Source organism: Barbus barbus, assembly GCF_936440315.1.
Source record: "Barbus barbus genome assembly, chromosome: 50".
Taxonomy (NCBI): Eukaryota; Metazoa; Chordata; class Actinopteri; order Cypriniformes; family Cyprinidae; genus Barbus; species Barbus barbus.
The window spans coordinates 12191489-12205632 of record NC_136728.1 but is presented as its reverse complement, the minus strand read 5'-3'; the positions used below and the strand labels follow the sequence as shown (position 1 = coordinate 12205632).

Below are 14144 nucleotides of genomic sequence, written 5' to 3'. Positions count from 1 at the left end.
ATAATAATCTTTGAAGCTTGCACAAAGAGACTTAAGCTGTACACTAAATGGTGTTTTATACCTAAAAAATGGCACCGCTGATGGCAGCTATTGCGCGTTGCTCTTCAGTGTTTGTACTGTTTTTGTTTGTTTTTCCTGTTTTTTGTTTTTCAAATATGATCAGTTTTACCAGGGATGACCTGCTGAACATTCGGCAGAACACACCACAAAATCTTTTACCGGATTATGATTTTTCGGACATTTTGCTGGACATTGTAGTTGGCGGAGCCGTAGCTCTGGTCAAACGCTACAGGAGGTGCAGGCGGCGGGGGAAGCGAGCCGGAGCGCTCGTGAAGCTTCATCAGCGAAGATTTCGAACGGCGTTGCCTAGCATCCATCTGGCGAATCTCCGCTCTCTACCCAACAAAACGGACAAACAAGGGTTTTTCTAACTCTGCTGCCCTGTGTTTCACGGAAACCTGGCTGAATGGCGACATACCGAACAGCGTGCTACATCTGCCTAATTATCAGCTGATCAGAGCAGATCGCGACGCAGAATCAACGGGGAAATCGCGCGGCGGCGGGACGTGCTTTTACATCGAGAGGTGGTGTACAGATGTAACTGTGTTAAAGAAGATGTGCTGTTCAGCTCTAGAAACGCTCTTCATTAACTGCAAGCCGTTCTATTCGCCGCGGGAGTTCTGCTCGTTCATTCTCGTGAGTATTTATATTCCACCGCAAGCGCACGTGAGTACAGCTCTACAGAAACTCGCTGATATGATCACAGAGAGTGAGCAACAACACCCTGACTCTGTTTTAATCATTCTCGGGGACTTTAATAAAGCAAATCTCTCCCGCGAACTGCCAAAATACAGACAGCACATCACATGTCCCACCAGAGACAGTAATATATTGGATCACTGTTACACAACAATAAAGGACGCATATCACTCTGTCCCACAAGCAGCTTTAGGACTCTCTGATCACTGTTTGGTTCATCTTATTCCGACCTACAGGCAGAAACTTAAGTCTGCAAAGCCTGTATTAAGATCTTTTAAAAGATGGACTAATGAAACTGAGCGGGATCTACAAGCCTGTTTCGACCTCACTGATTGGACCGTTTTTGAAGCCGCTGCCATCGATCTGGACGAGCTCACAGAGACTGTAACATCTTATATCAGTTTCTGTGAGGATATGTGCATTCCTAACAGGACTCATCTAATCTACAACAATGACAAACCATGGGTCACTGCAAAACTCAGACAGCTCCGTCAGGCCAAAGAAGATGCTTACAGAAAGGGGGATACAGTCTTGTACAAACAGGCCAAATACACACTGGAAAAGGAGATCAGAGCGGCAAAGAGGAATTATTCTGACAAGCTCAGTAAAAAAATATCTTCCAGTGATCCTGCTTTAGTGTGGAAAGGAGTGAAGGATATCACCAGTTACAAGTCACCATCCCCCAGCACTCTGGAGAATCAACACCTGGCAGACGACTTGAACGAATTTTATTGTCGTTTTGAAAGATCACCCCACACCCGCCCTGAACACCTCTCCACGCAACCATTCACACCTCCAGCAACCCTTCTCTCCCCCACACCCACGATTCAAATCAGCGAAGATGTGTGCCAGGTCTTCAGGAAGAACAAAAGAAGGAAAGCACCAGGCCCAGACGGTGTGTCACCAGCTTGCCTAAAATCCTGTGCTGATCAGATGGTCCCCATCTTCACACAGATCTTCAACAGATCACTGGAGCTGTACGAAGTACCCTCATGCTTCAAACGCTCCACCATCATCCCCGTCCCAAAGAAACCCAAAATTACTGGACTTAATGACTACAGACCTGTGGCTCTAACGTCTGTAGCCATGGAATCATTTGAAAGACTGGTTTTGGCTTATCTGAAGGACATCACTGGACCCCCTGCAGTTTGCCTACAGAGCAAACAAGGACTTATGTGAGGATCCTGTTTGTGGACTTCAGCTCCGCTTTTAACAACATCATCACGGAAACCCTTCATAATAAACTAACCCAGCTCTTCGTCCCCACCTCCGTCTGCCAGTGGATCAACAGCTTCCTGACAGACAGACAGCAGCTAGTAAAGCTTGGTAAATTCACATCCAGCACTCGTACAATCAGCACTGGAGCTCCTCAGGGCTGCGTACCCTCCCCACTGCTCTTCTCCCTCTACACCAACGACTGCACATCTAAAGACCCCTCTGTCAAGCTCCTGAAGTTTGCAGACGACACCACACTGATCGGCCTCATCCAGGACGGTGACGAGTCTGCTTACAGACAGGAGGTTAAGGAGCTGTCTGTCTGGTGCAGTTTTAACAACCTGGAGCTTAACATGCTATGGACTTCAGGAGAAACCCCCCTGCTCTCCCCCCACTCACCATCATGAACAGCACCATGACTGCAGTGGAGTCATTCAGATTCCTGGGCATCGCCATCTCCCAGGACCTGAAGTGGGATATTCACATAGACTACATTGTCAGAAAGGCCCAGCAGAGGCTGTACTTTCTTCGCCAGCTGAGGAAGTTCAATCTGCCACAGGAGCTTCTGAAACAGTTCTACTCTGCCATCATTGAATCCATCCTCTGCACTTCTATAACTGTCTGGTTCAGGTCAGCTACCAAATCTGACCTCAGAAGACTACGGAGGGTTGGCCGGACTGCTGAGCGTCCAGCACACTCCCTCTTTGAACTGCTGCCGTCTGGTCGACGCTACAGAGCTCTGAGCACCAGAACGACCAGACATAGGAACAGTTTCTTCCCTCAGGCAATCCATCTCATGAACACTCAACAATAAACGTGGAACACACAACTATAATACACTATCCAATATCCATTCACCACACTCACTTATTTTATCTTTATTTTCTCATTCTAATTTGCTCATACTTGACCTGTACATGCATAGTTGTCTATATTATATTGTGTTTCTGCTGCTTTGTACATTGCCTTTTGGTTAATTGTTGTTATTCTTTTATTATCTTGTGTCCTGTCCTGTTGCTGTCTTTCTGTTGCACTGTGGAGCTTCTGTCACTACAACAAATTCCTCGTATGTGTAAACATACTTGGCCAATAAAGCTCATTCTGATTCTGATTCTTCTGATACCTTAATATCTTTAAGAAATAGTTCACCCAAAAATGAATTATCATTTACTTTTATCATCTTACCCTCATGTTGTTGCAGACCTGAATGAATTTCTTTCTTCTACTGAACACAAAAGATAAGATAAATCAAGTAAAGATATTTGAAGAATGTTGGTAACCAAACAGTTGCTTGTAGCCATCGACTTCCATATTGTTTTCCATGCGACCACATTCATCAAAATATAATTCAAAATTGTGTTCAACAAAAGAAATAAAATCACACAGGTCTAGAACAACACGAGTAATTGATGACAAAGTATTCATTTTAGGCTGAACTATCCCTTTAATGTATGTTTACAAAGAATATGCGAACATGTTTCAATCCTCAGTGCTGGTTGTTTTTTCTGTGCAATTCCAATAAATGTTTACAAAGAAATCTTAAAAGTGCTTGATAAGACTTGTTCCAAGTCTCCAGAAATCATGTGATAACTTTGTGTGAGAAACAGACTTAAATGTATTGTTTTAGCATTATTAACATTTTTAAAATTCATTATAGCTCTTCTCAGTACATTCATCTATGAACAACAAATTCAAGTTTAATTTGTACAAAGCTGTCATATGATGTTAGAAGACTTGTAATATAGTAAAAGTAATTTTTACTGTACTTTTTCAAGCTTGAAAGCTTCAGTCTGCGTGACCAAAAAGCAATAATAAAGAGGTGTTTTTCAGAATCTCTCCTTATGTGTTCCACAGATGAAAGAAAAGATTTCTCTCCTTTTTATCTTCCATTATTCCTTTAGATGATGTGCTCACCTTGGGACATACCCCTGGTCATGTGCATAATTTACTGTGTTATTGCTGAAGATCAAAAGGAAGTTATGTAAATAGCCTATGATAAATGTCTCCAGAAAGCATCTAAGATATGTATGAAAGTATTTTGTTGAGTGTGGAAAAACTACACAGTACTATTCTCCTTTTTATTAACTGATTAATGCACTTTCTTTTAAAGCAAGAAATATGTATTTACATTGTGCTTTACCATTCTCAAAGAACCACAAATTTCCATTTTTGGATGAACTATTTGTTTTATACAAATATTTGAATTATTTCTCTGGCCTTTTTGTTTCCTTTAGGCACTGTCACTGATCGTCCTTCCTTTTATCCCTGCATCCAACCTGTTTTTCCCTGTGGGCTTTGTTGTAGCCGAAAGGGTCCTGTACGTGCCCAGCATGGGATTTTGTGTTTTGGTAGCCCATGGATTTAAACTCCTGTCCCAAAGAGGGTAAACATTCTTTAAACAAATACTTTATTCCCTTTAAATGACTTGTTCAGAATCTCATTCCCTGTTTTTGTGACTATCCAGAGGCCTAAAGAAAATGTCTTGGTTGCTCATGGGAGTTCTTCTAACAACACACGCTGTGAAGACTTTCAGCAGAAACTGGGATTGGGAGTCTGAATACACACTTTTTACATCTGCACTGAAAGTATGAACACATCCAAGGACACATTATTCATTTATAGATCCACATCTGGCCACAGGCTAATACATATTGTATGCTTGTATTTTGAGATCATTACTTTGAATAAATCCAGGCTTATATTAAAGAGCGAATCCAGACGTTAACATGAGTACAATGAAGTCAGCCTGGCCTGAAGCATTTTAAAATTGTTTTCCTTCAGGTGAACAGAAATAATGCCAAACTCTGGAACAATGTGGGACATGCTTTGGAGAATCAGAACAGTTATGAGAGAGCATTGCGATACTTCCATCAGGCCACAAGAGTGCAACCAGGTAATTGACTCATTTGCCAGATTATCTTTTGAGTTTACCCTAGCATCTAGTTAATGTGACCGTATTGGTTGCGTAATTGTGCATGAAACAGATTATTCAATGAGGAAAATGGTGTAGAATGGTGATTTTATCCCATTGGGAGTTTATTGGAGTGGGCTTTACATTTTGATTATGGAGCCAGACTGACTGCTTAATTAGCCGTTTGGCTATTAGATAATAACATTCAATAGGCATGTGGCATAATTTAGGCTAATGATAAATGATAGTGTGTCTCTGGGAATGATTTTGCACCACATTATTTTCCACAGACACAATATACTATAAAGACTTGCATGTGTAGTATTTCCATCAGTTCTTTCAAAAATGTTGGCAGAGGAAGTTAAAATAGTTTATTTTAAACAAAACTCACCATTGGATATGTTGTTTTAGGGAGGTGTGGGAAATTTTGCCTTATTATTATAAGTTTGGAGGCATGATGGTAAAGACAATTTCAAATTGTGTATAAGCTAACAAGAAGTAGTTTATATAGTATTTCTTGGGACTGTATGAAAACATTGGCGTACAAAACTATTTTCGGACTTGATGTGAGAAGATGAGGATTTAGGTTTTGTATTGGCTTTTCTGCACTTCTGTCAGACTACCTGTGAGGAAGACGGCTGTGGCTGCCAAAGCCATTAGACTGTTGACTTCAATTGTTTAAGTTATGTTGGTTTATTGAGCTAATGTGACTTAAGAGATCCACCACCCAAGATGTGTTTTTCCCAGATTAACTCTGTAAGCACATTAATGAATAAGGAAATCCTGGGCAAGGTTATCTATACGCGTCAGATGCTTTTCATAACAAAAACTCTAGTCTATACCGCTTGAGTGTGGCTAGGCGTTTCTTAGAAAATGCTGGTAGCATTATCAGTTTAACACATCGAAACCTGCCGACGCTGTTGGTTAGCTCTCTGTTGTTTGAGGTTACATGGGCCACATGGCTGTAAAAGGTTGTAAAGGGAGCACTTTCACAGGAGGTGCTTTTCCTCTTCTCTGTCTTTCCCGCCGGTTCACATCCCAACTGTGTATTAAACTGGCCAGCTGCCTGTAACCATTATTATTTGTTGCACTCAAGCAATATGATTCACATTCCACTATCTACTCTGTCTTTGCTGTTTAGTCTGTGCTATATTCTTGATTTATGGCTCTATACTAAACATTTTGTCCTCTTCTAAGATGATATTGGGGCCCACATGAACGTTGGGAGAACCTACAAAAACCTAAACAGGTCCAGAGAGGCAGAGGAGGCATATCTAATCGCAAAATCCCTCATGCCACAGGTATGAAACCCCCATATGAGAAAAAAAGAGTTTTCTGTTTATATTTAAGTTGCCAACAAATGTTGAAATGAACAATAAAATACTTTCCCCTCCTAACTAACTATAATGATCTTCTGAGCAGTCTTCTGTTTATTAGTAGATATGCAGTTCAGATATGATTTGCTGTCCAGCACAAGAAAACTTGTTACCTCCTTTCCTGTTCTCCTCTCCTACTACAATCCCCTCAGCCAAACGCAACAGTTTTGGCCTGGGAATTATTGGCTCACAAGACTGTTAAAAGATATGAAATCTTGTTCCCACTTTCTCTATTTTTTATAAATAAAAGGTGAAAAAGCCCATAAATAAAGTAAAAAAAAAAACCTAAACTGAATAAGAAATAGTTTGTGGCTTTTAGTCCATGTATATTAGCGTTCATCTATATGATATTAAGGTTCTGCTTGTTTTTTCAGAATACTTAAATGTACAGAAAGTTAAAAAGAACAGCATTTATGTTATAAAGAAACAAATGTATCTGTCACTTTTGTCAAGTTTCAATAAGTGCATCCTTACAAAAGTAATGATTTCTTTAAAAAAAAAAAAAAAAAAAAAAATCGTATTGACCCAAAATGTTTTAACAGTACTGTGTGCATTTAAATTTGAGTGTTTTTGTATTGTGAAAATGAACCCAACATATTTATGACTCACCCTGCATGACCAGTCCAATCAGATGATCTCTAGAAAGTGAATGCCCCTCAATGCGGTTTGCATCTGATTAGATAAAGCAAGCTTTGATGTACCTAAAGCATATTGACCATTTCATTCATATGCTCTGCTTGACTTTTTTTTTTAAACCAAACTTATGACTTTTAACTTCACATGGGTCTATATTTCATGTTGGAATGTATGGAAAGACCATACTGAATATATTATTGTTATACTTATAATATATGTGAATGCTTAAAACCTTGGCTGACCTTTGCAAAACATATTGGCAGATCATTCCAGGGAAGAAGTATGCAACCCGTGTGGCCCCCAACCATCTGAACGTCTACATTAACCTGGCGAACCTAATTCGGGCAAATGACTCCCGCCTGGAGGAAGCCGACCAACTCTATAGGCAGGCCATCAGCATGAGACCAGACTTCAAGCAAGCCTACATCAGTCGGCAAGTCTTCATTCGTGCTGACAGGGTCAAAAATGTGTTTGTATATTGTGTGCTTGCTGACATGGCCAAATGAAATTGGTAGTTCAGACAGTATTTTGGCTTTGATGAGGTTGAGTCTGTTTTTTTTTTGTATCCCATGTATACACTGGATAATATTCAAGAGATACAATTGTTGAAAAGAACTGAACACCCATGTCTTACAATTTAACACTCATCCTAGTCCTTTTTTGCTATCCATAAGAAAACATTTCTCATAGATATGTGCTGAAATCACATGCCACAGTCCGAGAGTATCAGGTAGTTCACTATTTTTGTTATATTTTGCATTGTGAAAATTTACTTGGCCTTCACACTTTGTGATTTCTCTCTACATGTCTCATCCTGTTAATGAAATGTTGATTAGATAAGCAATTGAAAGTAGATTTACTGGAATGCCTTTTTTCACAGTGACATTCACGAGAACAAAGTACAAGGTGAACCAAAGGAAAAAATCAAAACTAAAACCTTTTGTATTACTATTTGCTGAGAAAATATTGCTTAAAGAAACTGATCTTTCTTGTTGTACATGTGTGTTAGATTTCTGAGATGTCCTGCGAGAAGTATTCCAAAAATGTATTTTTGTTTCTCTTAAAACTCAGAGGGGAACTTCTGCTGAAAATGAACAAGCCCAGTGAGGCGAAGGACGCCTACCTACGAGCGCTGGAGCTGGACCATACCAATGCAGACCTCTGGTACAATCTGGCAATTGTCAATATTGAGATGAAGGACCCCTCAGAGGCTCTGAGGAACTTTAATCGTGCATTGGACCTGAATCCACGGCACAAACTAGCACTCTTCAACTCGGCACTTCTCATGCAAGAGTCAGGTGTGTGGACAATGGCAATTTGAACCAAGAAACAAAGTTAGCTCTGTCACAAAACCTAATGAGCTGCCTACATAGACTGCTGCCTTCTAAGCATCCTAACCATCATAAAACACCTTAAGCAATTTGGAACGCTCTACAAAAACAGCAATTTTGCGTGGCACGCAGGCACTCAACTCACAGTTGATACCCTTCATAACACATTAAGTTTATTTATAGTCGACATTATATGCTCACTTCATCCACTATCTTGAAGTCTTTGGTTGCCTTCTCCATGAAATATGCATGCTATGATGCTTTCAAATTTGGCTAAGCATCTTTGGCTTTGAGACATAATATTTGCGTCAGAAGTTTGCCATTGATGCCTTAAAATCTGTACCGCATACCACTTGTGTATGCAGCTCACTAGATTCTGGGGAAATAATGTTGCAAAATACACTCCCGAATTTTTTATTTATCAGATCTTTAAATTGGGTCCATTACAAGAAACTGTGAGGTGTTCAGTAAACTCTGTGAAACTGACAGTTTGCTAGTTAATGTTTGATTCACATGAGGTTAGAAATCAGTTATTAACCAATGGATTCTTTGCGTACCACCCCAAGGTAAGGCAGCAACCTCTCACCTAATTCGGTCATGTTCTCACGCCTAAGAATGTTAGCATTTGATCCAAAAGCAATGTTTAAATTGAATATGACTCATTTACCCTATTGACTCATTGAGTTTTATGCCATTTTTTTTTTACTCTTAGCTTTGAATAGCAGGAAAGACTGATGGATTCTTGCAATTCGAGTAAGGCATTAGTTTGTAATTTTTCTGAGATTAGCACACCTACACTGCTGCAATGTAAATACTTTGAATACAACAGCTCTATTTGCACATGGTTTTAAGGCCTGTTGTACAGACTGTTTAATCATGTGACTGAGGAAGCATTTTGTGATCAATTCACAGGCCTGCTCGACACAACTGCTATTCTTTCATTCGGTTTTGTAGTTGTGCCCATTCGTATTAGTTTTCAAATAAAAGCAAGTTTGTTTTAAATGTAACCTGCTTTTCACGGTTTCCTCATTTTTGGCCTACACAAGTTATTCTGAACAGTCTTCAAAGGGTGATAAAAAGCTGACCGACACTCCTTACCCTCGTTCTGACCCTATCGTTGCAACATAGGATGGTGAACAACGTAGATCTTGTAACACCGAGCCAAATAACCGAGTCAAAATACTAGAGAGAGCAGTGTCAGGCTTTTGGGCACACAAGAAAAAAGCATAACTAATCCATGTGGGTTAACTTCATCTGAATAACCTATATTTTTGGATATGCAATGTTTTAATTTATTTGACTTTAGTTGCTTAAAAAATTTACAGCACGAAGGCATCTGGTGACAGTACTCTCGTGCCATTTGTTTTTTGTTGGGTTGCTTTATTACAATACTAAAATTAAAGAGAAAAACTTCCTTTCCCACATTCACTTTTATTGTGTGCAAATGTTCTTACAATATGGTATGAATAACTTTTGTGCTCCACTTAAAAAAAAAAAAGGAAACTTGCATGGGATCGATCAATATCATTAAATGAGGACAGTCTGGATTCTCTTTGTTTAGCAATTTGACTTGAATTAATTTAATTGTAATATTTGCATCTCCTAATGTTCTTCTTTAACAGGCGAGGCAAAATTTCGTCCAGAGGCAAACCGTCGCTTTCTCACCTATGTGAAAGAAGAGCCGGATGATGCTAACGGCTACTTCAACCTGGGCATGCTGGCAATGGATGCTAACGAAAATGAAGAGGCTGAGCGCTGGATGCGGAAGGCCATTCGACTGCAAACCGGCTTCCGGAGCGCTTTGTTTAACTTGGCCCTGCTCTACTCTCAGTCGCAACGTGAACTGGATGCTCTCCCGGTGCTTGAGGAGCTGCTGCGGTACCACCCGGAGCATGTCAAAGGCCTGATCCTCAAGGGAGACATCCTCATGAACCACCGCAAGGATACACGTGGCGCCAAGGCCTGTTTCGAACGCATCTTGAACATGGACCCCAGCAACGCGCAGGCCAAGCATAACCTCTGTGTGGTGTACTTCGAAGAACGGGAGCTCCAGCGTGCCGAGCACTGTCTGGTGGAGACTCTCGCCATGGCCCCGCACGAAGAGTACATCCAACGGCACCTTGCCATCGTGCGTAACAAAATGGCCGCCATGAGTGCCGCGGGCCAGCCGATTGCACCAACAGAGGGTGGTAGTGAATTGGACAAGCAGCAACAACAACAGGACAAACAGGAGGAAGAGCAGGGAGTTGCCTCAGGAGCAGGGCAGGGGGCCAGGAAAGAGAAGAATTCGAGGAAATCCTCCTCCAAAGAAAGCATCAGCAGCCAGAGCCACGGCCAATCAAAGAAGCTTGAAGCGGGCCAGCCTGACAAGAGGACTAAGAGCAAATCCACAAAAGAGATTAAAGATATAGAAAAGAAAAGGGCGGCTGCCTTGAAGAGACTGGAGGAGATTGAACGCATATTAAGTAGCGATTAACCTTGTTTATCAACCACCACACTATTTTTATATACTATTTAAAGTGCAAGAACGAGACTCTTCGGTTTTATTTCTTTTTTTAATTGAGACCTTATGCATGTTTCGTGGCGCTTTTGTTTGATTGTTTTGTGTCTTTTATATATTGTGTGGTATACCTCCTTTTCCCACAGCTTTAATTATGTAAAGCTGTTCAGCTGAAAAGGGAAACCATGCGTGTACTCACAACATGCGCTGAAAAAGCACAAAATTAGGTACTTTTTTTTTTTTTTAAGAATCCCTACTAAAAATCGTTTATTACCATATCGTTTATTTATGATTGTCTATTTTTGAGTCACTGGATTAGTTTTTTCACTTTTTTGTTTTAATTTACCATACCACTGGCAAGTATTACTCATAATCACAAATAAAGTATTTGTAATATCATTCAGCCCATTTTATAGCAGGGCCTCTGGGTGGTCCGTCACATGGCTGTTGTAATTTAGCTCAGCAGACCCCTCTCCCTCTTTGCATGACATCACTGCACTTCCTCCAATTCTCTACTGCTGTTCGTTCCTGTGTCATTATTGCTGGGTTTTTTTAGTTTTGACACAAAATGGTGTCAGCGTTTAATTATATCCTCTGACATCATCTCATTCTGAATTAGGGTCACCTCTCTTCTCCAGCCCTCTTTTTGCAGGCTTCTGGGATTTTTCTTTATGGTTTGAATACCGTTTGGGCTCTAACTGATTTCACAGATTCGTCATGCAGAGACAGACTTTTTCCTTTTTCTTGCTTTATCTTTGGAGTTTTTCTTTACTAAGTTTTTTTTTTTACTTTTGACTGTTTCTTGTTCTCCCCAGTCCCCACAAAGATCTTTCCGTAACATTATGATCAGACAATAATCGAAAAAAAAAAAAATTTAAATGAATAATTCACCCAAAACTAAACATGTCATAATTTACTAACCCTCATGTCATTCAAACCCTGTATGACTGACTACTTCTGTGAAACAGAAGGCATTTTTTACTCAAATGTACTGTTATACATGATGCAAAAGTGTCGTATGCAGATTTTCAAATGACTTTAATTTTGGTGTTTTTCTCATGCAAAGTTACCAAATGACTTCAAAAGAAAACTAGAAACTACAATGTATTTTTAAACTTTAGTCTTCATTCATTACAATTGTTTGACAGAAATGAACAAAACGTTCTTAAAAATGTCTTTTATATGTGTATGAAGTGACATGGTGAGTAAATGATGACAGTATTGTCATTTTTGGGTGAACTGGCCATTTAATATGGTGAACATCACAGGGTAGACCTTCACTTTTATTTTATTTTTATTTTTTTGCTTTTTATTTGGAAAGAATCAATCTTTCATTTCCTAAGCCAAGATGTGCTGCACATGAACTTCAAATGTTCATGTTGTGCTTACAGTTGAGTTGGGCATATTGTCTCCTGTGAAGCCGAAACAACCATGTGCTCTCTCTGGAATGCTGTCGCCGTTTTACTGTTTACTTTGAAGGCAAGCCCTGAAATATCTTCCTCTATCTCCTCTGACCTTTCTGAAGATCTTAAAGAAAAAAGGTACCTGAGATCTCACGGATACGTCAAGGCAGAGTCCTCAAAGCCTGTGAGAGTGCATTTCCATATATTCTACAACACTATTGTGGGGCACATATGATGTGATATTTTGTTGCGTTAAAGTAATAAAGCCACTTAGCAAAACTGTTTAAGTAGCGGACTCATGTAGTTGCAGTGCTATCGGCTGTTTTGCCAATTGAGATGTTCACTCATAAAACTTGAACAAGAAACCTGAATCGCTGCACCTGTTTGCAACACTTTTTTTTTTTTTTTTTTTTTACATTTTATTGACAGTTTGATAGTCTATAAGGACAGATTTACATGGCTGTATCATATTAATCCTCAAATATAGTGTTGTGAGTTAATTTCCTACTAAATCATCTCACTCAATTCAGCTGTTCGTGATGTCATATTTCAAGTTTCCCTCAGCTCAGCTTGAATCTTTGATGTTTTAGGACTCTTTCCTCTCATGTTTACTCATGCTGTGCTTTCACTCCATATCCAATTTGTTACATATTGATTTATGGTATTTACCTTTTTATTTGGACTAATGTTTTGACTTATGAGTGGTGGAGGGGCCTACAGTTTTCCAATAAAAATAACTTGCATCACAAATGTCTCATAAATGCCACTTTTTGTGCATTCTGGCAACTGCAAACAAGTTTTGAGTCGCCAGCACAGAGAAATGATCAATTTTAGATCTGCAAAATTCACACAGTCTGAGATTATTCACCCATGCCTTTGACTCGCGTGCTGCCCAAAGGCTATAACTGTAATTTTTCTTCTTGTTAAGGCCTCAGGTTTCAGCTTTGAGCTTGTGTTGCAATAGCGCTCACTGTAATGTTATATGTTCATAATGAAGCGCACTTCAAACAATTGCCGCTTTGTTGTATTTGTTGAACAATTTGGCATGATATTGATCTTGGTAATTAACAAATCTTTGTGTAACCCATTAACCTGAGCTGCCGTATTTTTGTGGAAATAGGCGTATGCTAAGAGTGAAAGGGCTGATGAGACTAAACCACAGGAACTTGAGCTTTAAATGGTCTGCAGAGCTCCCAGTTCAAGAATCAAGATTGTCATCAGATTGACATTTGATCACACAAGATGTTTAACATGATTATGCTTTTAGTCCATGTGAGAGCACGATTTATATTATTGGATTAAAGGCTCAATGACTCTTTTGTAGCGGTAATGTCTGATTACATTTTAAATGGCCATGTCTGTGGTTTGGGAATTCATGAACTGGTCCATGCCCTATGGCGGGGGAATGGAAATTAGTTGTCTGAGGTGATATATAATGGAAAATGGTCAAGCTAAGTTCTTGAAGAGTTTTGTTAAGCTTTTACAAAACCTGCACTGTGATCACTGTTATTACCGTGATTTCTTTTTAGCTTATTGCCTGCAGGTCATAGGAAGACACACACACACACACACATATATATGTATATACGTATATGTATGTATGTATATATATATATATATATATAGACATATATATATATATATATATATATATATATGACAGACATTATATAAATATATCTCTATCTATCTATCTATCTATCTATCTATCTATCTATATATATATATATATATATATATATATATATATATATATTTATATATATATTTATATATTAGACATATATATATATATATATATATATATATTAGACATGAGAGACCGTCTAGAGCAGTACCGGGAACAAGCAAGAGAAAACCTGCAGATGAAACAACAAGTGCAGAAGCAATGGTATGACCAGCACGCAAGACTACGGCAGTTCCTACCAGGACAGGAAGTGCTACTCTTGCTACCCACCTCATCAAATAAGCTCCTGGAAAAATGGCAAGGTCCGTATACTGTGGTCCGGAAGA

General features: G+C 39.4%; 1 protein-coding gene across 3 annotated transcripts in view; it reads left to right on the top strand.

The window, feature by feature from the left end:
- LOC306868550 (protein O-mannosyl-transferase TMTC3-like) overlaps positions 1 to 12879 on the top strand; it is a 37132-nt gene extending 24253 nt beyond the window's left edge. For all 3 annotated transcript variants that reach the window (XM_079414785.1, XM_079414784.1, XM_079414786.1), the window contains 7 exons: positions 4209 to 4357; positions 4439 to 4559; positions 4756 to 4867; positions 6083 to 6186; positions 7161 to 7330; positions 7969 to 8195; positions 9851 to 12879. In XM_079414785.1, coding sequence (XP_079270911.1) covers positions 4209 to 4357; positions 4439 to 4559; positions 4756 to 4867; positions 6083 to 6186; positions 7161 to 7330; positions 7969 to 8195; positions 9851 to 10704 — 1737 coding nt within the window. In that variant the 3' untranslated portion in view covers positions 10705 to 12879. The remainder of the gene's footprint in view (positions 1 to 4208; positions 4358 to 4438; positions 4560 to 4755; positions 4868 to 6082; positions 6187 to 7160; positions 7331 to 7968; positions 8196 to 9850) is intronic.
- The last annotated feature ends 1265 nt before the right edge of the window (positions 12880 to 14144 follow it).